A 24,385-nucleotide genomic window follows, 5' to 3' on the forward strand; every position below is an offset into this window, starting at 1 on the left:
GGAGAACGGCCGCAGAGCTAGAGGCCACGGCCGTTTGGCTGCAGGGTGCGTGCCACTCTCACGGACCACAAACCCCGCAGGTCGTGAGCTCTGCAGCTGTGGCGAGGAGCAGTCAGTTGGGCTTGATGAAGTGAGTGTCCGTAGCCCTGGGAAGTGGAGGCCGGAGGCCGGGGGGTGCTGGCAGCAGGAGGAGCACCCTTGTATTCCCGGAGGCTTGGCGGTGCTGCCGCAGGGGCAGCGTGCACGGCTGGGTTTTTCACTCTGCGTGCTCTGCCGTTTCGGAGCCTCCCACCTGGTTCTTGATGCTGCTGGACGGTGGATAGTGCCTCTGCCCAGGCAACTCTTGTGTTTTTTCTCTTCTTCCCGACTTGTGTGAGGTTCAGCCGCAGGGCAGTTAGTCCCAGAGAGGGGGCAGGCAGTGAGAAGGCAGCCGATATTGCTTTGCTTCTCCCAGACAGTCCCTGCAGCAAAACTGGGAAACCGTCCTCTGAAATGGCTGTTTGGTAAGGAGATTTATGGCCCAAAATGGAGTCTGCCCCCTCTCCAGTCTGCTTTTGTACCATCCAGCTCTGTCGGTAAACAGCTCCGGTTTTGAGACAAAGACGGTGGTTGCTGGCCAGGGCAGCCTCCGGGACGGGTGTGCCAGGGACCCCGGGGACCAACGGCAGCGCGGTGGGACCCACTGCCAGCCTGCTCCCGTGGGTGGGAGCATCCAGCTGAACAAATAACATGTGCTGGGAACAGGATAAGGTGGGAGCAGGGAGCTGGGGAGGGCCAAGCAGAAACAGGCAGCAAGTTCTCCGGCGATAAGGGCTGCTGCAGCAAGCATCTGCTGGACCCGGGGGAATTCTGGTATCCCGGAAAGCCAGGCTGACGTCTGAGCAGCTACAAGGCTGGAGTGACTCCGGCGGGGCTCCGTGTTTGTACTAGTCACAGAAGGCTTTGATCCAGGTGCTCAAACAGGAGTATTACAGTTTGCACAGCCCTCCCTCCAAGCCCCAGCTGTGCCGGTGACCCCGGTACTGCCGGTGATCCTGCCGAGGGGGTCCCACGATGCTGGGTGTCTTCAGGAGACGCTTTCCAGCCTGGGGCTGAGCTCCCCCCAGTTTGAAGTGCCCGTGACACAGCCACCTGGCTTGTGTTGAGCTGCTTTGCACAGGTTGTTTCATATCTCTCTCTTCCCAGTTGTCTGGGGTTTTGGCACCCAGCACACCCAGGAACATTAGTCCAATGTAAGCCGCTTCTCTTACAGCTTTACAGAGCGGCTTTGCTTTTTCCTGTACGGTTTGAGTGTCCTAAAGGCCACTCTGCAAAAAGAAAGGACAAGAGCCTGGGACTGGTGTAGATAGTGGCGTTGCTGGGGATCAACAGGGTGAGAGGGCTCTACCAGTGTACAGGTCTGGGTGTCGGGCCCCATGGCTGATACGCACCGTGTTTGGTTACTGCTCTGTGGCGGTTTGAACACCCTGGCCTTGAATTTCCTGTCCCTGCACGTCCTTCTGTCGTTTCAGTGTCTTCCCAAGGGAGCTCAAAGAAGTTTTTGCCTCATGGAGACAAGAATGCAGCAACCGAGGCCGCCCAGACATCAGTGAGCGACTGATCAGTGCCTCCCTGTTCCTCCGGTTCCTCTGCCCGGCCATCATGTCCCCGTCCCTCTTCAGTCTCCTGCAGGAGTACCCGGATGACCGCACTGCACGCACTTTGACCCTCATTGCCAAGGTCACCCAGAACCTCGCCAACTTCGCCAAGTAAGCGGGGGTGCGGGAGTGGGAGGGGGCAGGTCTGGAGAGGGGAAGGAACCTCCGGGTGTATAGGCAGAGCCGCGACTCCGGCATCAGGAGTCCCACGCTGGCCGCTCCTTTCTCGATGGAAGGGACCTGTTTGTTTCCTGTTGGCTTTTCCCCCCACGTCACTCTGAGACCCATTCCCTCACTGTCGGGTCAGGGAGATCATTTGAGTTTCCAAAACAGGACATGTTTTATGGGCAGGAAAATGGGCTGTTCTGACCACAGAGACGAGCAGGCGGGGTGGCAGCAGGAACGCCCCGGCACAGCCAGGCGCTTAGTCCGGTGCCGGCTGCGCGGGGCACGGCTGGCGGCAGTGCGCTGCCCGCCTCCCCTCGGAGGCACCAGCGGGACCACGACCCACACCGCAGCAATGCTGTGCATAGCTCAGGAGCTGGTCTGTCCCTCCTGTGAGCTCCGGGACCTTCTCTTCTGTTAAAATGCAGTTGTCTGAACTGGGAAGGTACGAAAATAGAATGGGGACACTATAAATTTCTAACTAAGCCCATTGGTTTGATGGAAACAAAGCGAGAGATTTCTGAAAATCTTTCCACTGGCTGCAGCGCTGAGCTACTTATCCTGAGCTCTGATAACAAAATGATGAGCTTTCTGAAACATGAATGGACAGTTTCCGTCTAAAGCTTCTTAGATTTGGAATCTAGCTTAGTACACACGCTCAGAGTCAGGAATGCGCATACATGCACGCAGACGCAGACGGAAGACATACAAGTGTGTTACACTAGATGACAGAAATTCTCTATATTCCTGACCAATCCCTAACTAAAGGGGTTTCAGATTTTCAGCACTTTGCTGGAAAGACTCCTTAACTTAACTAAAGGGTTTTCAGATTTTTCAGCACTTTGCAGGAAAGACTCTTTAACTAAGCTGACATTAGTCAAGCCAAAATGATCAAGCTGAGCGGTCCTGCAGCTGGCATACAGCCGAGCTGAGCCTCACGGAACCGCCGGCACTGGCACAGCACCAACCGCTGCTGGTACAGTTCAACCACGAGGCCCTCCCCGTTGTGCTCTAAATAAGACATCTAACTGGGAGTGAAGTCTGGGTGGAGTGCTTGGAGGGCAGGAGGAGGTTGCAGAAGGACAGAAAGAGATTGCAGGAGGTTGCAGGAGGGGGTTGCAGGAAGCCCGAGGGGACGAACAGGCTGGCCCAGCTGCAGGTGTGTCTCTCCAGGGTGATCCCCAGAGCGGTTGTGCCGGGGCAGCAGCAGCCAGCATTGCTGGGGTTAACCACAGTGCCCATGGGAGAGCGGGGAGAGTGCAGCGTTCCTACCACCGTCATTCACTGGGCTTCAGTCAGTTGGTGGTGCTTGGTATTACAATGTCTTTATTTCCAGTGACAGGTCCTATTTCTGGAGGCTGCGCCCTGACCCAGCAGTCAGATACATTCCGTTGCCAAGAACGGCTTTGTTTCTCTAGCTTTCACCTTCATTTCTACTGTGGAGATCCCATGCTGACGAGGACTTAGCTGGATTAGGCTGGAGTTAATTTTGGTTCCATGATCAGTGAGGTGTACCAGGTGCCTGCTGGCAACCCAGGGATCCCAAAGGCTTTGAAGGGTTCGGATGCCGGAGGAAGGCTCTGGCATTCTTACCTGCGTATGTACCTACCCGTCCTGTTGACTGCACTTCTGTTTACAAGATTTAGCTGAAATTCGTACTGCTGTCTTGATAGGTTTGGCAGCAAAGAGGAATACATGTCCTTTATGAATCAGTTCCTGGAACATGAATGGACTAACATGCAGAGATTTCTCCTGGAGATTTCCAATCCTGAAACCATCTCAAACACAGCTGGCTTCGAAGGCTACATTGACCTGGGCAGGGAACTCTCCACTTTGCACTCACTACTCTGGGAAGTCATTTCTCAACTGGAGCAGGTATCCGGGGGGATCGCAGGGGCAGGCTTTGGGGGAAGCGCAGCTGGCCAGTGCTGGGCATGTGTACCACACCGCACGCCTCCCCATGTCCCACAGGAACCATCCGTTAGCTGTATCTGTGCACAGCACGGCTGTCACTAACCCTTCGCACTTCCCCAGCCTTTGCACGTCCTGCAGAAGTAGCTCATTCTTTACATCCTTCTTGGAGGCAGGGGAGTATAGCTTTTTCCCTCCTCTGCTGTTTATCATTGGAGGGGCAGGTGGTATGAGAAGGCAGAGCTGCTGAACACCAGGAGTTTGTCTGTCCCAGCAGATTCAAAATGTTTCTTTTTAATTAAAAGGATTTTTGTCAGGAGACCTGGACCAGGCTTGGCTATAGCTGTCTTCATCTGTATCTGAACTTTGTTAATCACACTTGCTTCCTCTGCCCCATAGCAGCTAATGGTTTCTAAAACCACGTGTTCTGGGACATGCCATAGCCTCAGCGGTGGGGGTAAATGATGGAGAAAATGCATGTTGTTAATGTGATTCACTGAAGAGACTGTCCAGCAACTGGCAAAGCCCACAGTTCTCTCGCAAAAATACAAGATGTTGGTAGTAATTCTGCTCTCTTTTCTGCCCAGGGCACTGCAACAAAACTTGGGCCTCTGCCTCGGATCCTGAGGGACGTCAACTCGGCGCTCAGTAACCCAGCCTGCGTGCAGGTCTCAGTCACGGCCGACCACGCTGCATCCACACCTAATGCTGGCAACAGCATCTCTGCGGGGCTACAGAAAATGGTGATAGAGAATGACTTATCTGGGTAAGAGCATGAAAGGTGGCCTGGCCACAGACCAGGGAAATACGGAATATTCCTCTACTCCCAAAACCTGGGCACCTGCAGGGACAGGCAGGACAGGGTGTAGCATGGAGTTGCCTGATCCATTGACTAGACTTTCCAATCGCAGAATGATAGTGGATGTAGTTCAGGTCTGAATCTAGACAAAGCCGTGGGCAGTAGTGCAAGCACACGGCTCCATCCTGGGTCCCTTGAGAGCCCAAACTGGGGATGTGCTCTGGGAAATCAAGAACGCGGCAGTTCTGGTCTCAGCTGTTGAGATCTGGCTGCAGAAGGAAAATGTTCATCCTTTGAGGACTTGAGGGCTTGTTTGTGCTAACCTCAAAGTGATGGGTGTCGTCATTAAGTTCATTAGGTCTCTGAGTATGTAAGATTTATAGGATTGGCCTTACCCATCTTTGTAAGACACAGGATATGTGCTGAATTCACTGAGATCCAAATCTGGGCATTTCTCTTAACAGTTGCTAAGCTGTAGAGGTCTAACAACGAATTCCAGTCCACTCTGTCCAGTTTTTATAATACTGTGATTCAGTATTAATGATGAGCAGTGATTCACAGACACAGTCATCTAACACGCTTATTGGCCTGATTATGTGAGGAGTTTCATTCATGGGGAAGATGACTCTGTTGCAGACCTATAATGTTTCTGTTTGTGGAAAATGCAATGGAGCCCACACAAATTGAAAGACTGTGCTAGTAAAATAGTTTGTAAGTGGAAACTACATAATATTTAACAGTTTAATTAGGAATGAAAGGCAGCAATGGGGCTGGACTTGCTCTAATCAGAGCTTTCATCTCTAATGCTTCCCAGCGTGAGGTACAATTATTTAAATCTAATGCTGTGGAGGATCTCTGACAATATGCTTTCACCCAAATACTTGCTTACAATGCACCATCTTTGATCAGCAGTATATTCACATTAAGCTACTGCAAAGCTCTTTCTTCCTGTCCCCAAGAAATCAATATTGTATGAATGTACGCTGCAGCAGGAGGGCTGGGTGGATAACCTTCAGCTGCTAGGCTTGAGCTCTGCTGTTCGAGCTCTCTGTGTGACCCTTGGAGGCCCAGTGCGGATCGGGCCCCCGTGGTGTTCCAAATGGTGGCCAGTGTGCCCTCAGGAGCTTACTGCCCAGGGACAGAGCCAGGGGCACGACAGTGGCGTGGATACAGCCAGCTGGAAGCAGAAAGGGTGACACGTGCTGTCGGCGTGACGAGCAGATCTAGCCGGGGAGGCAGAGCCCCCAAGAGCGTGCTTGTGATGGCTCCTGCACAGCGCACGCTCTCGCCATGCACCCGCACGCCCCGGCTCCCCTGCCTGCACCTGCCTGCTCCTGCAGCGCTGGCCCAGGGCTCCTCTCCCCACTCCGTCCTCCCCGCTCCCTTGCACTGTCCCTCCCCACCCGCAGCCCTGGCCGGGCCAGCCCTGCCGCAGGGGCTGGGTTATGTCCCCGTCCTGCACAGCTGCGCCACGCTGATTTCTTCTGAGTGATTTCGTTTTCCTGCTCCGGTGCAGCATTCACAACTCTTCTTTTTTGTTTTGTTTTCCTCTCCTCTTCCTTACGCACTGACTTCCCCGCAGTCTGATAGATTTCACACGGTTACCATCTCCAACCCCTGAAAACAAGGACTTGTTTTTTGTCACAAGGTCTGCTGGGGCCCAGCCCTCGCCTGCCCGAAGCTCCAGTTACTCAGAGGCCAATGAGCCCGACGTGCAGATGTCTAATGGCAGCAAGAGTTTGTCCATGGTGGACTTGCAGGACAATCGGCTCTTGGACAGTGGGGCCAACGCGCCTGGCACGGCTGACTCCCTCAATGACAGTCAGTCGTCCCTCGGGCAGTTGCAGGGCGTATGGACCGCACGGACTCAGCAGAACAGCGTGACGGGCATGGCCACCGTGCGCCGGGTGGGCCAGACGCCCACCACGCCGAGCGGCGAGAGCGCGCCCGGCCGGCCCCAGCTCCTGGCGCCCCTCTCCTTCCAGAACCCTGTCTACCAGATGGCCGCCGGGCTGCCGCTCTCCCCCCGCGGCCTGGGCGACTCCGGCTCCGAGTGCCACAGCTCGCTCAGCTCCCACAGCAACAGCGAGGAGCTGACGGCCAACAAGCACGGCTTCGCCGCCCCCGCCGCCAGCGAGGACTTCACCCGCCGGACGGGGGAGCTGGCCCGCCGGCAGCTCTCGCTGACGGAGAAGGGCGGCCAGCCGACCATGCCACGGCAGAACAGCGCGGGACCGCAGAGGCGGATAGACCAGCCGCCCCCGCCGCCCCCGCCTGTCACCCGGGGCCGGACACCGCCCTCCCTGCTGAACACGGTTCAGTACCAGCGACCCGCCAGCGGCAGCATGATGTCCTCCTCGCCAGACTGGCCCGGCAGCGGGGCTCGCCTCCGGCAGCAGTCCTCCTCCTCCAAGGGCGACAGCCCTGAGATGAAGCAGCGCACGATGCACAAACAGGTGAGTTCGGGGGCTCTGCCAGCTCGGGGCGTTGAAGGGGCTGGGCAGGGGTCAGCCCGTGGACTTGGAGAAGAAGTTGGCTGGTGGGGAGCACTGCAATGGAAGGGGACGTCATTCTGGCTTCGAGCCGCCACATCAGTGCCGACCCCGTGGTGGCATTGCGTGTGGGGATGTACCTTGGCTCTTGCACCCAGCTTGGCCTGAGCCAGAGGCTTCCAGGGAACGGGACACAGACCAGTGTTCGTTCTCTGTGGTCCTCCATTGCGTGGCACGTTGGCGTGTGACTGCCGCAAGGTGGTAGGTGGCAGAGACACGAGGGCGATGGCAGCCATGCCTCTGTCCTGCGCTACCATATTGTCACTGCTTTGCCTCTCCATGCCCAGGCTCTCATCCCATGCCATAGTCAACCCCGCGCCATCTCCCGGACTTGGACCAGGCCCTAATCTTCTCCTGTAACCAAGAGTCTCCCTGCTGCCGCTCCTGTCCCAGCAGAGCCACGGCACTCCTGGACACTCCCGTTTGTTTGCTCTGTGAGACCCTCCTGTGAAGTGCACCCGGGGGAGGTCAGAGCGGTAGGGAAGGAGGGTGCTCCCCGCCGAGAGCGCAGCTCCTACTGTGCAGAGCGCTGCTGGGATTCAGGTCCCAGACCGCGTGCTGCTCTGCACAGAAATAAATTTCACTCTTCGTGGTGCTAAAATTGAAAGCAGTAGGTCACAGACCCAGGGCCCTCTGGTTCTCCTGGCATGGATAAATTGTTTTTCTAGTGCTCATTTATTCATTCTACATTTCAGAACTAACCCTATAGAAAATTAACACAGTAGGGCCTCTCAGTGCCTAAAGCAAGAGGTTTAAAAGTAATGCAAACCCAGAGAATGTGGACGACTGACAAGAGCCCGCTGCATCTCGGCCCAGACACACGCAGTACTAAGGCACCTTTTCAGCAGTACGGTGTTGAAAGAGCAACCGAGTTGGTGTAACTACCCCTCCTTGAAAAGGCAGCCGTGGAGGCCTGTGTCAGTGCTGCCCATCGAAGGCTGTTTTATCAGCCCCATCTGGAGCTGTTCTGTGCATACGCTATTGATTCATAAGTGCTGACATTAGCAAGCATGCCATGTAGCAGCATTTGTATAACGTGGATCAATACTCATTAGGTGCAGAGGGCACAGAGCTCTGCCAGCAGCAGCAGCCTGTTTGGTAGCAGAGTTTCTTCCAGAAGGCAACAGTGGACTCCGGGTGACCTTCGCAAAGCCCTGGGAAAATTGTGTTTGCAGATTTTCCTCCACCCACCCCTATTGTCCTCTCGAAGTTTCCCTCAAGACCTGAAGTCCTCAGAATGCCTCTTCTACCCTTAATCTGCACATTTTACTTGTATGTTATCAGCATCTCTGAACCATAATGAAACTGCTTGCTCATAGTTGGTGGTATTAGATGCTGTTTGAGAACAAAGAAATCCCATTTGGTGGCCATTTTAGTAGAAGTCCATGAACTTCGTTCCTGCCAGCAAGAAGCGCTTCCTCTACCTCTGTAAGTTCATCCACTGAACTGACTTCCAAACTGTCCCAGGCCAGATCGGATGTCCTTTTTTACATCTTCAGAGAAGGAAGAAAGAGGCAGAAGGACCCGTTCACAGTGGGCTGAGCTCTGTTCATTGCCATCCTTTACCAGTGGTCTTTACGCTGCTGAAATGAACCCGGGTGGCCACTGTCCCTTGGAGCCAGAAATTCTGAACAGCCACCACAGGTGCAGTGCCCGAGCTGGAGATGCAAGGAAAAGCAGAAAGCCACAAGCCAGGTGATGTTCAGGAGCCAAGTCTGAAACGTCTGAGTCTAAATTCTAGAAGACCAGACTGGAAGATGGCATGGCAAAGCCCTCAGTCCCAGTGAGGGGATGAAACCAGTCCCCACTCCTTCCAAGTGCAGAACCTCCCGTTCTGCTGCTTGCCGGTGACTTGGTTCCTCTACTGACCAGAGGTTTGAATGAAGGAGAAAGTCCCCGACATTTCTGACTTCTTAACTTGAATTCCCTTGACCAAGTCATCCAGATCCCTTGTGTTCAAGAAACTGTTTTCTGCAGTTTATAGTGAGCCAAGATGGAGGGGAAAAAGCCAGAGATTTGCTTCTTCAGCCTTGTAATGTGGTGGAAAATATATAGGCGATGCCGTTTGCAGTCCCTGCCCAGGCTAGGGCTGAAAAGCAGCAGCTGTGGCTCTAGCTCTGTAGAACAGCACAGCTCCTTGAGCTCCCATCGCTACATGAACAAACCTAGAGATGAAACGTTTAGAGCTCTCCAGCATCATAAGTGTAGTCTCAGCCAAAAAGAAACCTTTATTTTTCCAAGAAGGCACCTGCGTGACCAAAAGTGGCATTTCAGTTTGCAGTTCTGGTTTTATCTGTACAAAATCTCCACAGCAAGCAAAAAGACGGCTCAGTAGAAGAGGCTGAGGAGTTGAGTGAAATCTCTGCTTGCAGAGTGACTACACCATGTCAAGCCGCTCCATTTGCCTACAGCTTGGCACCTTCTCAGCTGGTGTCCTCCTGAGGGGGCAGGTCCTGCTCAGAAACTCGGGCCCCTTACTTTCAGCAGGACGCCTGCAGCGTGCCGTCGTACGCCTGTTCTGTGGGGGTGGCACAGGGAAGGATTTGGCCTGTCAAAGGCTGTTTGACCTAAAATAACGTGCAGGTGCAGACCAGGAGGTGTTCCTACCCCCCAAGCCCTGACCCCTCTGGCAGCTCAGACTTGTTCGTTGCTGATGGAGCAGCATGGGAGAGGGCTTGCTTGGAAGGAAATTCTCGCTCTCCAGCTTCATGACCATTTCTGTTACAGGTTTTTCTTTTGTTATGGTTGTATGTTTCATTGTAGGCCCCTTCTCCTGTGAACCCCAATGCCCTGGACCGCACTGCTGCTTGGCTTTTGAATATGAACATGCAGTTTTTAGAAGATGAAAGCATTGACCCAGATTCCAAGCACAGGGATAAGCTCAGGAATAAGGACGAGCTCAGCCAAGCAGAAAAGGTAAAACCTGATTGGATTGAAACAAGTTTCTAACTAGAGAGAGGATTTCCTTGAATGTCGTTCATCTGAGCACCCTGGGGACACGGTGGGCTGTGTGGCAGTCACTGCCCTGGACAGAGGGGTGTCCTGTTGCTCTCGCCTGGCTGCTCAGCCTCACAGGGCACTTCTGGGGAAGGGCTGGGGGGGGTTCACACACTCAGTGAATGCATTTACCCTCTGATGAAAGCAAGTAAGAAAAACAGGAGCCAGGAATCAAGTGCTGGTGCTCCTCTGCAACAAACTCTGAAGCCAGCCAGTGCCTGTTACTTCCCCCATTCCTACTGCCCCCGGCTGCAGGGGGAGAAAGCTTAAAAAGTGAATTAAATACACCTATAGAAGAGGTGAGAGTGAGATACAGGCAGCCTCATGCCTCACAACACGCACATGTAGCAAGAAGCAGCTTCCATGTCAAAAGGCTGTAAACAGACCTAAAAATTAAGTGCATCTTCTGGTTCCCAGAGACAGCACTGGGGCCTGGGGTGACCAGTGGTGCAGTGACACTGCCCCAAGCGTACGGCTGTGTCACACAGACGAGGGCCTGACCTGCTGGGGCTGTCAGGAAGTCAGTTCCCAAGTATTCATCAGGAGAAGCAGAGAAGAGACAGAGTAGGGCTGGCTAGGGGTGAAGAAGGAGGGTTGGAAATACGGATCCAGCAGTCAGGAAATGAGAAGATCCCATCTTTGCTGATTGCTGCTTCTGCAAGGTGCTTTCTCAGCAGCCTGGCTCTGCCAGGACCGGTGCAGTTGGGCATAGTTAGCATTTGGGATGTTTCCTCAATGTGTTTCTCTTCTCACACCAGCCACATGTTACCACCCGGTCCCACAGAACTGCAGCCATCACCCTCCCTGAGCCTCTTTCCTGTTTTTCTAGCACAGACGTGTTTCTGGTTTTGTTAGGATAGCCTTCCTGTTCTCATTTTGCTGCGCTGTATCATTTTGGGACTGTCACCCCTTAAATTCAAGTGAAACGCTGAAGGCAGGTATCGTAGGGACTGGGAGGTACGAGGCGACGGCTCCCAGCTGCCCCAGTGAAAGCGTGGCAGGGTTTTGTGAGAGTTCAGGCCATTTCTTACTGGCTTTCTGCTCCGTGGGTATTCCTGAAAATACACAGACATGTACTGATCAGACAGCAGCTGAGACAGAAAAATGTGCATGTTTAGCAGACTTTGTTTGCAGAGGTATAGAAATCTTGACTGCCACCTAAGCAGAGGCACTAGTAGGCAGCACATCAAAGAGAAGGCTTTGTCAGGCTGGTGCATCACGTGCCGGGTTAGTGCTGCGTTTAGGCATTGAAGGGCTTCAAAAAGGGTTCATTCGAGTCTGTAACGGAGACGACGTGGCAAGCTTTGCTGTGGTAGTGGAACTGGAGCGAGGTGAAACGCCGAAGGACCACACACTAAGAAACGTGCGCTGGCCTTCTCCGGCTCACACCTGCCGGCTCCCGCAGGCAGGCAGATGGCCCTCCAGCACGGGCACTGTGCATGCCAGCGCTGTCACTAATCCCCTTCCTGGCTCCCTTTCCCGTGAAACGGGCTCAGCTGTGGGCACTCGGGACTGCTCTATTTCCACGCCAGCCCGAGGGGCCGCTGTGCCCCGGGACGTGCCAGGCTCGCCCTGTCCTGTGCAGGGAGGGGCTCGCCAGCACGGGCCCTGCTAAGGTAGACAGCGGTGGGATGACGAACTCTGACGGTACTGCAGCAAACCGGTCCCTGTCCCAAGTTCGGAGGGAGCCCCCACCCCCCAGGAGCCCACTGTCTCATTCCCATGCAGCATCTTTTGTCACTTTGCTGTCACATCAGTCACTGACATTAAAGATCGCCATTAGCATAATCTCTCTCCCCACGACTGTAAGACATGATGGTAACCGAGAATGAGACAAGTGTTCTAGAGACAGGAGCGACTCCTTCGGTCTCTGAGGCCTCTCCTGCTATCATTTGAGCTCACTTACGCTGCTTCTATTTTAAGGCTAGGGTAGGTATTTAATCTTTCCTGTTCAAGCAACTCCCTTCTGTCTGACTTTAGTGCTTCTGTGCAACTGTGTGAGCATTTGTGTTCCTTCATCGCTCCTGGTTACATGTGCAAACTGTGTCGTTCCAGTGCCGCAGTAAAAGCTTTGCTAAAGGAAAAACGGAGTGATCTGTCGTGCCTGTCCCTGCCCAGGCAGAAGGAGCTCAGAGGTCCTGCCCATCTGCCTGCCACGGCTCCAATACTTTGGCAGTTCAGGAAGACCATCAGCATCACAAATTTTCAATCCTTAGGCATTATTACAGTTACTTCTGCTGTCAGCCAGGCAGCAGAGTGAAACTAAGAAAGCAACGTGGATTTATACGAGCTGGGGGTCCGGCTCTGGTTGCGTTGCCCTCGCACAGAGAGCTGATCCGCTGGTCAGAGTCCCAGCAGGACTCGGAAAACTGGGACCCATCCAAGTCCATCGTGTGAGTGCTTAACACAAGTGGCGATGGCCAAGGAGGAAGGCCGTGCGTTCAGGTAGCCAATTCAGTACACAATTAAGCGCATTTCGGTCAGCTCATGAAAAACACGTGTAGCTTTGTAACAGACTTCATGACTCAGATGGAAATCTTTTTCCGATATCTGACTCTTTAAAAGCAGCTTGTCAAATTATCAGCTGGATGTTAATTATTCTAAAGTTATTCTGGTTGAGGGTTTTTTTTTAAAACAATATCCAAAGGTAGTTTTTTGAAATTAAGGTCTGTTGTTTTGGGGGTGGTTTTTTTTTGTACAGATGCACACTGGATTTTCCTTAAGCAAAGCAAGTTGTACTGAATGCTGTGCTTCTGCAATAGCTGAACCTAGCTTTACTGAGTTAGAAAGCTCTTTTAGTTTTTTTAATTGCTTTATGTGGTTCTGCTGATGATGATTTTTTTAGCTTCATCTGAATGAACAGTACAACTGTGGGGGTCTTGGCTTCACACAGCAGCTCTTCTCAGATTGAACCGCGGGTTGACATCTGATTGCGTTGTTTAAAGCGCTGGGTGCCAAAGGGCAGTGGTGCTCACTGCCCCCGCTCACGCCAGCGAGTTGCCCTCTCCTCGACGAGGGGTGACCGCTTTGTGCCGAGGCGGCGGTGGCCTACGTCTGTCACTGCCGCAGAGCCTGCGGCCTGGCAGGAGGCCGGCAGCACTAACAGCTCCTGCCTGGCTTCCAGCAGCTCCAAAGCGCCCACATTTATTGTCGTAGCCTAAAGAGCTCCTGTGTAAACCCAGACTCCCACCAGTGCAGCCGCTCCTGCCTGTGTTTAGCCCTGCGCTGTTAGTGTGAGGAGGATGCCAGACGCGTTTGCCGTTCACTCGCTCTAACCTGCATTCCCCATGTGAAATGCCAGACTCTGCTAACAACCCATTCTCTGAACCTGCCAGTGACCTGCCCGCCCAGCGGAACGCAGCATCGCTCCTAGCGCAGTGTGGAGAAGACTGAAGAGGAGGTGTCGGCAAGCGGGGTTATCTGACACGGGTTTGCAGCTAGTCTAATGCAAGGAGAGGGGCATAACTGGGTTGTGGGGAAACCCTGGCAAGGGCAAAGCCCTGCTAGGTAACGTGCCACATGTGTTTTCTCCTCCTGTGTCTGTCCTTGCGTGCTGTAGTACCAACAGGACCTAGTGGTGCTGCAGGACAAGCTTCGCATCTCCAACAAGAAGCTGGAGGAGTATGAGACTCGCTTCAAGTGCCAGGAGGAGACAACGCAGAAGCTGATGCTGGAGTACCAGGCCAGGCTGGAGGAGAGCGAGGAGCGGCTCCGGAGACAGCAGGAGGATAAGGAGATCCAGATGAAGGGCATCATCAGCAGGTACAGAGGAGGTGGGAGTGCTGGAGATGACAGGAAGGCAGGCAGCCAGGCTGGTGTCAGAGCTGACCCCTGCTCAGGAGAATCAGGTTTCTCTGGAGGTGCAGGCAGGTTTCCCATGTGGGTTCTCCAGCAGTTAATTCACTTCCTGCCCTGAGTTACAGCCCCTGGGGGGGATTTCAAGCCCCAACTCTTTGGGTCCCCCCCATCAGTGGTACCTGGGACAAGGCAAACCCTGACATTTTCCTAATTGACAAAGGCAAAACTGCAGGAGGGGAGAGCTGGCAGCCCGCCCCAGTTCTCAGACGACCTGGCAGGCTTGCGCTTCTGTTCATATGAGCAACAGATGTAATGGTCAAAATGGTCTTTTCCTGATGTTTAGCTAAAGATCTCCTCACCATCCCATTACTCCTAGCTAGAAATCCCTTTCTCCCAGCCAGTGGGGTGCAGTGTTTACATTTGTCCAGGGCAGAGACTGTTCCAGTGCAGCTTCACCTTCCCCTGAGCCAAGCCGACCCGAGGCTTTTAATCAGCCCTCATAAATGGGTCAGCCGTCACGGTTCTGTGTCACTTAAGCCTTGGGGCAGCCTGCTGTAAGGGTCTCTAGGGAACTAGAGTCAGAGCTAGAATAAAAGACTGGTTCTAAACTGTTGGTTTGTGCGTAAGAAGAGGTAGTGCCAATGACTGCGTGTCTCTGTTGTGCTCGAATGCACAACTGTGCGTTCGGGAGCATCTCTGTCTGTGCCCCAGCATTGCAATTTCAGATGAGACGGTTTGACCTGGTGTGGATGATGGGGCTGTTGTGTGAGAGCAGTTCCCTCTGTAGACAAGCTTCTCTGGTATTTCACAGCTCTTCCTACGTGCTTCAGGGATCACCCCTTTGCTTCCTTGGTGTCAAAGACTAAATGAGGACATGATCTGTATCATTCACTCTGGGTGGCAGATTTAGACATGTATGAGACTAATATCTGGGCTTAGCAGAGCCCAACAAATGTCTTTTTTTTTTTTTTCTTGTCTGTTCGGCACCAGACTGATGTCAGTTGAGGAGGAATTAAAGAAGGACCACGCAGAAATGCAGGCTGCCGTGGATTCCAAGCAGAAGATTATCGATGCACAGGTGAGTCCCCGATACCAAGGGCTGCAGCACTTTCCAGGGTGAGTCTGCCAACACGCAGCCTCCCCGCCATGCAGCAGCGCCAGCACAAGCACGGCGAGACTCTGTGCGTGGGTGAGTCAGCACCAAGCTGCAGTCAGTGACAGAGCAGGTCAGACTTCAGCAGGATGCAATTTACCGTCCCAGCGTTCACATTCGTACAGTTGTTTTCAGCCTTGGAGCTTGGCAGGCGACACAGAGGATGTTGGGGTGGCAGTTTGTGGAAGAATCATGCCCACAGTTCAGTTTGTGGAAGGATCATGCCCTCGTTGGTTCAGTCTGAGGTCCCCAGAGCTTTGCTTGGTGCTTCATGTTCCAGTGCTGTTTGCAGGACCTGGGTACAAGGACCATAAAGCCTGGCCAGAGCAGAGCCAACATGTCTTTTCAACCTTTGGGTTGTGGCTTGCAGGATTGGGAAGCTCAGTTATTGCTATAGATTACAATGGCAGAGGAGCATCAGATGATGGGTGCAAAACACTATGCTTGGAAAGGAGAATCTAAAAATACAGTCCATAATCTTTTAATTTGTCTAGGCAGAGATCAGCATCTTCTCAGCAGCTTGTGGCTAGGCGATAGTATATTCTAGGCTTACTCGTAACAACTCTATTAATCACTTGTGAGTCACTGCTCGTGACTAATTTACTGTATAGCTAATTTAAAAGGAGATGAGACAGTAGTAACTTTGTTAAAAGAATCACTGTTTTTCTGTAGAGTAATTTGTTCAGAGCTAGTAAATCCTCATGGTCCCTCCTGCACTGGGGCAAAGCCTAGCAGATACAGGGGTGTCTGTAAGGTGTGAGCGGTGCAGACCGCAGCCTGCCAGCAGCTCTCGACAGGCTGTCCTGTCTCCTGCCACCCTGTGTGGTACGTGTGAGGCTCTTCCCATGAGCCAGTCTACACTCTTCTCTTTTTGTCATCTCAGGCCGTACAACACTGTTGGACATGTTCAAAGTTACACACAGGCAAACTACTGCGCCCCTCTGAGTTGGTTCTGTTCCGCTAATGGCAGACAGAGGAGGACGACGACTCGTTCGGTGTTGCAAGGAGCAGCAGTGGCAGAAGCCAGCTGCAACACGGGAGCTCTCTTGCTCCCATCCTTACGATACTGTAATCAGTGAGAGTTGCCATCAAAGCCATCCTGGGAGGCCACAAGTCATTTAAACTATTAATTTACACTAACAAAATCAATTAAACACTGACAGGAATAACTATCTTGGGAGAGCACTAGGTTTTAGAAGAGGAATCTTATCATCTTTGTAACAGCTGCAGCCAGAGCAAACAGTACAATGAATTTCTCTGTAACTGAAGAATTAGAGAAACTATGTTATCACCATTTTGTTCAGGATGCTAAAATGAATTTAGCTCACATTCCACAGGCAAAGTACATTTGTGGCCCTGCTAGTAGCAGCGGATTTAAAACCGTGCTGCGTAGCCCTCAGCAAAACCCCACAGTTAAGAATGCCAAAGAGAAGGGTCCTGGTCCGAGAGGCCGCGGGGTCGGTGTCTCAGGACGAGCCCTGGCATGGCAGAGGGACAGGTCTCCTGCGGTTCCACTGACCGTTCCCCTCTGCCCGTTTGTTTGCAGGAGAAACGCATTGCTTCATTGGATGCTGCCAACGCACGGTTAATGAGTGCCCTTACTCAGCTGAAAGAGAGGTACAGCATGCAGACACGTAATGGGATCTCCCCCACAAACCCAACTAAATTGCAGATTACAGAGAATGGAGAATTCAGAAACAGCAGTAATTGTTAACGCGTGGAGGGCGCTGCCGCAGGAGAGGAGGCCTGGCCAGAGAGACCGTGCAGCAGCAGGTGTGAGCCGCGGCTTCAAAGAACGGCTGCTCTCTCCCCCCAGAGAAACCAGCTCCTTACTGCGGACGGCGCGCTTGACTGAGCCTTTGTGGGAGATGCTAATGCCAGCACATTGAGGGGACGGAAAGATCGAGTGTGAGATGAGTGGCATAAGGAAAATAACATATATTTGAGAATCGCTGTCACTGTCGGATTTAAATCAGTGTTTAATGTTTAAACAGAAGTAACCTTTTCCTTCTAAACTGCCCAAAGGATATGCCTCACCCCTCCCAGCAAGGAATAACGTCCTTGTCATTGCAGTAAGCGAAATAAAGGGAGCTGGGCAGAGCCTGCAGCAGGCAGTGGCCCAGTGAGTCCAGTTAAAGCGTGCCACTGGGCGTAGCCCTGCGAGGGATGGCGGCAAAGCTTGGCCCGCACCTCCTGTGCCTCCCCCTGGAGCACAGCCCTCTCCCAAAGCAAACCCCGAGCCGAGCCCAGCCGTCTTTCCTGTGGGAGGCCACTGATTTTTTTACAGCGGGTGACTGTCCACGGGGCATTTACGCAGCTAATTAGTGTTTAATTAACTCCACCCATATAGGGAGCGCAGTCCAGATGAAGGGTCAGGGCGCACGCCGTGCCGTGTGGTAGCCGAAGGGGTGCTGCGTGGGGAACCGCGGCGGCAGGGCAGTGGAGAAGGGCACGACGGGTTCTGCCGAGGCTCTGGGGGGTGCCGGGCAGCCCGGGGGGAGCAGAGCAAGGCCAAGGCTCTGGCACGCGAGTGGAGAGAGGAGCTGGCACCTGGTGACTGGGACTTGATTCCTCTCTGCAGATCCTGCTCTCACAAATAAGGGGAAGAGTCTTTGTAAGCAATAGCCCCTGGGTGCTGCCCCCCCCCACGCAGACTTTTAGCCACTCAATAAAGTAACCGTTGCCTGAGCTTGGTCCCCGAGCTGTGAATGAGGTGCAGGGGCTGGATTTCCTGGTGCCCGTTGTGGTAGAGGGGGAGCGAGGGGCTATGTGAAATGGCCAGCTTCTTGCTTGACCAAGGGTTCGTTATGGGGATGTAATGCTCTGTGCAGAGATTTGTACTATTTCTGGGGAGAAAAAGACAAAGAAACAAGAAAAAGCCCTGAAGAACCATGAAGATCGGTAATTGTATTTCTTTTCTTTCACAGTATGCATTAGAAAAAAAAAGATCCCATTTTCTGGAATACTGTCCTCTTTAAATTGGGAATGAGCACTGCATGGAAATTAACCGGCTCGAAGAATGTAAAACATGGTCATAAGGGAGTAACCAACAAGAACAGCAGCCACCACCGAAAGCCCCCTTGTCAGGAGCACTGTGCAGGCATAAGCCAGGATTAGACTTTCCTAACTGCTGAAACACGCAGATTTGGCACATTCAGACACGTTGTGCTCAGCGGAGGGGTCACCTCCTTAACGGGGGATTGTGCTGGTGACCTGCCGCCACGGTGTGTTTGTTGGTTTGTGGTTTGTTGTTTTTTTTTTTAAGTTAGTACTTCATGACTCCCACTCTCAGAGCAGGTCACTCGTACCGAGAGCCAGAGAGATTTCTCTGAGATACGGATGACAGTGTACAGTGTACAGGACATCTGCCTATTCCTCCCACTAAAGTTTAATACACTGCTCAACGCCTGTCCTAGCTCCTCCTGCCATGTGTAAATGTACAGTCAAAGGGACTAGGATGTTCCTTGAGCTCTGCACAGCTTAGGTTCCGTCTCCAGCCTCACACTACCCAGGCTGCCTGAGCAGGACACTGTTTGCCAGTAAGCTCTCCGTTGCCGTGCTGGCCCGCTGCCGTAAGGCTCATAAACAGCATTCTTCCACATGCAATTGTTTTCAAAATTAAACAGGCTTTTTTTTTTTTTTTTTTTTCTCCTAAACGTTTTTCTGTCCCCTGGAAGCCCTGGGCCAAGCCCGGTGCGGCTTGGTCCTTGGAGGAGCAAACGTGATGCACTGAGGTCTCCACACCCCGCCAACGCCTGCAGAGTGGTGCGGTCACACAGCAGACCCCAAACGGAGCTCCTCCAAGAAAAGTAATAACTAAGTATTTATGACAAGTACAGTCACCTTTGAATTTTGGAGACTAGCACAGATGGCTTTGAAGAACCTCACAAAACTGACACGGTTACAACTGGAGAAAGACCCAGACAGGTTAGGAATACACAGGGTACTGTGAACCGTTGGGTACGTACACTTACAGCTGCCTTTGCCTCAAACACATTATAAGAACCCTGCAAAAAGACTATTTTAAACTGTTGTTGCCCTGAGATGTATGTTTAGAGATGATTGTTTTTGAGTTCCAAAATATTTGTGTTGCGAGAGACGGAAGTTTTTCAAGAGAGAAGTGGCGTAGAGGAATGGAAACACTAGCAGGGCACAGGGGCGAGCGCCCACCAGCAACACGTTTCCATTCGTACATGGGAGTAATTTTGGGATGCAGTCAGTGCTCTCCGTAAGCGCTGGAAAAAAGAAACACCCACAGAACAATTGGTTAGTGCTGGAGCTAAGCACAGTACATCTTAATCTTCTCCTCAACCACAAGCCAAGGCACTGCTCCTCCCTGCCCCGATCTGTCAGAAACTCCTGCTTAACCTCAGACTTGCAAATGGCTGAACACACATTGTTCTGCTGAAAGAGCAGGAACGCTTAAATCCTTCCACAGCGAGTTACTAAAAACCTTAGAAGTTCCAGTGCCAACACCTTCTGGAGTTGTTGCTTAGTTTCCTGACCCAGTACGAAAAGAAATTCAAATCAGAATGAAGTCTCGTTACAGTGAGATTCCCCCCCCCGCCCCAATCCGCTTCCCCACAACTGCCAACAACTGGACCTAAACGTGCCCCCCCTCCCCGCAAAGGTCTGGGGGCAGTTTTTAAGATCCAGGCTCAGTTCAGTTCTGTTGCTTCAGTTTGTGTTTCTGTTATTTATAAACTGTACATTGATCTATATGTGTGTGCGTGTGTGTGCGTGGGCACGTGTGTGCACGCGCGTGTGCGAGCGAGCCAGCGAGAGCCCCGCATGGCCAGGATACCCGATGCCGCCTCGGACCTGGTATCTGGCGTAGCAATACCAGAGGCAATCCCCAGAGGTGCTCAGCACCAGAGCAGAGCAACCACTATCCGTAACGTTTCGTGATGGGCTCCATTTTCTTTTTCGTTCTTGCGCTTTCTACAGTAAGAGGCTGTTCTAGTGCAAACGCGTCAAAGTGTAAACAAAATGAAAACACACTCAGATTTTTATCCTAATACAAGTCTTAATATTTTTTTGTAAATGTTTTCAGTGTTTACTGTAACGTATCTATCTCACTAACAGTTGTATATAGTAACTTCTGGTGCTGCTTATTCGGTCAGGATTTGGCTGTATCTCACTGCTGTTTTGGAGAGGTGGACTCAAATGAGCAAATCTGGATCCGGACGCAGGTTTTGATTTCAGCCTTCTCCCTTTGGGGATCTGAGGGAAGGGGGAGCAGCCAGGGATCCAGATTTGGGGTTGGTCCACCTCAAGGATTCTGTTTTAAGAGTTTTGATTTGGGGTTTTGTTAAACTGTAGTGAACACTTCTGAAAAACGAGCAAAGTTTTATGTGAAGGGGGGCGAAATGGACTGAAGAGTATCCCAAGGTCTCTGCAGACTCTAAGTATCATCGTTTTGGACAGGGATTATGGCTTCGGTGCCAAAAGATGGGAGGGACCGAGTCCTTCCCCATGCCAACTAATACTACAGTGTAGTCACCAGCCCCTCTGCACCAGTTTAAGCAAATCCTGCCGCCATCCAAAGAGTCCTGTGTCACTCTGCATTGTCATTTGAGTCTGGTTGGTTTTGTTTTCTGCTTTTGCAGTTGTAAAGCACTGATTGCACTGTGAGAACACGCTGAATCCTCTGGCCTGGCAGCCAGCCCCGTAGGTTGCTGCAGGGTGCAGGACACAGGTTCTGCTACTACAACTATTCTTAAAGGGAGAAGGGACTTGGTGGACCCGAGAGAGGCATCACAGGCTCTCCTAGGAAAGCAATCAGCAAGTAATCAATCGTTGCCAAAGTTTAGAGCGCTCATAGGCTTTTCCCTGTTACTGATGTCCGTGTCCAGATGCAATAGAAAACATCCCGAGGTCTGGTCTGTGTTGGACAAGGAGAGGATGTGTAGTCACAGGAGATGGAAAATGCACTGATGCACTCAGCCAGGAGAGCCCCAAGGCATGGCTCGTAGCTCTGATCGGCGAGGGGCTCGTTTCCCCCAGCGGTCCCCGGGCAGGGTAGCAGCCCCTGGGAGACGCTTTCTGACAGCAGCACCTTGGGCCAGCGGTGCCCCCGCAGCCCCACCACGGTCACTGCCCTGGCCGTCACGCGGCTGGGCCTGGTGATGGGCAGCAGAAAGGCCAAAGGGAACGACTGTGACGCCATCCCCAGGGTGGGCGGGAGGGTCCCACGCAGCATTCCCTCTTTCCCGCCCGCAGCGGCTCTTGGGGTCAACCTCTTCCCCAAAGGTTCGGAGCAATCCCAGCCTCCACCCCCGCGTCAGAGGCCGCGGCCTCGTGGCCACCAGGAGATCCCTTGACTGGCCGCAGGAAGGGGCAGCGCCCGTCTCCAAGTGGGTCTCTGACTCTTCAGGGCCATTTCGGAGGAGGCTGCTTGGCCGCAGGGCTTGGACGTGTGGCACTGCCCTGCCCGAGACCCGCCAAGCCCCGCTCCCCCCCACGCGGGTCCCTGCTGCCTTTTTCTTTTCCCTTGGGGAAAATGACACACGGGGGGGAGAGGAAGGAGGACAGCAGGATGCTAACATGCAGCTCGTGCGCTTTACAAACCAAATCCAGTCCTGAGGGCGTTGCACAACGTTCAGAAACGACCACGCTTTGAAAAAAGGGCGTCGCGTTCCAGCATCGACTTGCACAGATCACCTGAGCTGTGACATTGCTGTAAATGCCACGTGGTTCTGCATCAGCCACCAGTACCCCAGAGTGCAGTCTCCATGTTCACATATTCCTTTATCATACATCACTGTGTCTTAAGATATACCTCTCTCTGTATATCTGCTTAGGCTGATACTTGTTCCTGATAAGCAGTCGCTATGTTTTATATCCTCTTATAAAGAAAAACAAATTTTTTTTGTAAGTATGTTTAAAAACAAAAAAAAGAGCAAAGTGGAAGTGTTTGCTGAATCTCCTTCAGCTCCTTTTAAACTATGTAATAATGTACAGAGAAAGTTGTTGGTGTTCAAAGAAATGATGTGGCCGTGCAATTTATGTACATTTGCAATTAGAAATATTAAAGATTTATTTAGATATTTTACATAAGTGCTCCAGCACCTCTACTCAGTCATTTCCAGTCTCTAGAGCATCCTCGCACACATGTGCACACAAATACTTGTCTCCCCAGACAGATCGGCGGGAATGCTGTTCCCAGTAGCGTTTCAGCTGACTGGCACCTTCCCGTCTGACACAGCACACGGCTTTGGGGGACGGCTGGGCACCAGGGGACACTGAGGGGACAAGCAGCTCCAAGGGCTCTTTGCCAGGAGCTACAGCCCTGATTCGGGCACGTTTGCAGCAGCAGCAGAGGCCAGACGACAACTCGGTGGGAGGCAGCAGCAAATGCTCACGGCAGCTCCGCCATCTCCAACACCAGCCGGCGCGCTGAGGGCCAGAGCTGCGACCGAAGATGCAGAACAGGCTGGCCCCACGCTCCCGAGGCCTGAGGGAGGGCAGGCGCGGCAGAGGACTGGTTGGGCTCGCTCAGCGCAGGGAAAAACAACCCACTTGTCCCTCCTGACAGGCAGGGCAGGCCGGCTGAATTCTGGCACCAGACCGTCTCTGCCAGCCCAGGAAAGCCCTTCTCCAGCCCACACCCAGGCACACTGTCCCACCGCTGGAGCTGCGCGCGGCCGTGTTGCTGCCTGGCCGACCCCAGACGAGCAGGTCTTCTGCTGCCCACCCCTGCCTGCCCACCTCTCCTTCCAAACCGCCCTTCGTCTGCCTCTCCAGTAAAACCAGCAGAAAACTTGGAGGAGAGTCATTAAAACCCTGGGCAGCATCAGCACCTCTGCCTCATTAACATCACCATAATTAGCTCCTCTGAGAGAGGGGGAAGACAGGCTGCCTGCATCAAAACGACTCGGGTGGTGGAGAGCGCCTGTGGCTGTTGCGCGCTCCGACAGCAGCTCCGCAGCGGCTCTGGCCCCGGCTGGGCGCTGGGGTCTGCTGGCTCCCAGCAGCACGGGCCAGGCAGGATGAGATCCCTCCGCTGCTGCTTCTGCCAGGAACCGGCAGCTGCCCAAGAAGGGAAGGCAAAAGCCGCCCAGGCTAAAATCCTCCCCCCGCCCTCCGGGCACTGCCTTCCCCCTCAGACCCTTCCTGCCCCCCTGCAGCGTTTTGCACGGTCCCTGGCATTTAACCACATCAGCGCTTTTGGGCAGGAGCCCCACGGCCCCGCACAGGGCCTGCGCTGGCCGCAGCCTGCACGAAAGGCAGCGTTCCATCAGAAGGCGCAAACAGCCTGTGCTGCTCTCACAACCCTCCCTGCGTCCCTCGATCAAGGTGAAGGTCTCTGGGCAGCAGCTCTTGCAGCAGCTCCCCAGTGTCCAGGTAGCAGCGACTGCTCCTGCCGCCCTTCCACCATGGCTGCGAGAGGCGGGAGCAGGCTGCACAGCACCCAGAGCACGCCACACTGCCCGACCCAAGCGCTAATGCCTGACCGCTCTTCATGACACACCCGGGCACTTTGTGCTTTGCTGGGGGGGGGGGGGGGGGTGTCAACCTTTGGTCCTCACTGCACATCCCCGGAGCCTCGGCTACTTGCCTGCTGCTGGGCACCACTGCGAGACCAGCGCTCTGCACCCGCAGCCCGGCCCCCGCGGCACAGCCCGCTCGGGAAGGTCCCGCCTGCTCCACCAACCCATGGCTCTGCTGCTTGGTGCTGCCAACCCCGGGCTGGGGAGCTCCTGTGCCTCCACGTTTAACCTTGTTCATTTTGAAGGTTGAGAGAGAGAAACAAAAAAAAAAAAACCACCAGCCCAGGAAACACAGGGCATCTCAGAAGCTGCTGCAAGGAAGGATTAGTCAATAACACCTTAATTTGAATAAAACCTCTTTAGTAGGCTGTTATGGCTCCATTAGAGCAGAGCTAAATTCTCAGCTGAAAATACCCAGAACATCTCCATGCACTTGACAGCGTTCAGCAGCTGAGGCTCCGGAGTCTGGCTGCCGCCGCTCCCAGCAGGTTCAAGCACCGGCGCCGCTCGGCAGAAGGGCAAGGCTGGGAGAACTGAGACTCGGAATTGCAAATCGGCAGCCAGAACAGCAAGGGGAACATGGGGCTGGGAGGCTGGGGATCACGATTTATGTGTTTGAGGGTTGTTTTTTTTTAATCTGAAGAGCCGTTTTAGCTCAAGACTCATCAGCAATAATGATGTTCTAGTAATTGCACCCTTGCAGGGTTTGTATCGAGCCTAGTAAGTGAGAGTCACTAGACTGTGGGCTGCTCAGGGTGCCAGTCAGCACCTTCTCCATCACAACCCAGCAAGCAGCAGAGCCTTTGCCCAGACAGGGCTGAGGTGGTGCAGCCGCGGTCCCGCTCCATTGCCTGGGCGAAGCCAGCTGCCGCAGCAGCAAC

At 53.3% G+C, this 24,385-nt stretch overlaps 1 protein-coding gene across 15 annotated transcripts in view; it reads left to right on the forward strand.

Moving 5' to 3' along the window:
* DAB2IP (DAB2 interacting protein) overlaps window positions 1-20,056 on the forward strand; it is a 239,885-nt gene extending 219,829 nt beyond the window's left edge. For 11 of the 15 annotated variants that reach the window (XM_075772549.1, XM_075772551.1, XM_075772545.1 and 8 more), the window contains 8 exons: window positions 1,512-1,748; window positions 3,476-3,677; window positions 4,301-4,479; window positions 6,095-6,968; window positions 9,828-9,980; window positions 13,621-13,823; window positions 14,850-14,937; window positions 16,559-20,056. In XM_075772549.1, coding sequence (XP_075628664.1) covers window positions 1,512-1,748; window positions 3,476-3,677; window positions 4,301-4,479; window positions 6,095-6,968; window positions 9,828-9,980; window positions 13,621-13,823; window positions 14,850-14,937; window positions 16,559-16,726 — 2,104 coding nt within the window. In that variant the 3' untranslated portion in view covers window positions 16,727-20,056. The remainder of the gene's footprint in view (window positions 1-1,511; window positions 1,749-3,475; window positions 3,678-4,300; window positions 4,480-6,094; window positions 6,969-9,827; window positions 9,981-13,620; window positions 13,824-14,849; window positions 14,938-16,558) is intronic. The other 4 variants (XR_012838497.1, XM_075772547.1, XM_075772546.1 and 1 more) reach the window with 4 other exon arrangements.
* Window positions 20,057-24,385: the final 4,329 nt, after the last annotated feature.

Source organism: Balearica regulorum, chromosome 20 (genome assembly GCF_011004875.1).
Source record: "Balearica regulorum gibbericeps isolate bBalReg1 chromosome 20, bBalReg1.pri, whole genome shotgun sequence".
NCBI lineage: Eukaryota > Metazoa > Chordata > Aves > Gruiformes > Gruidae > Balearica > Balearica regulorum.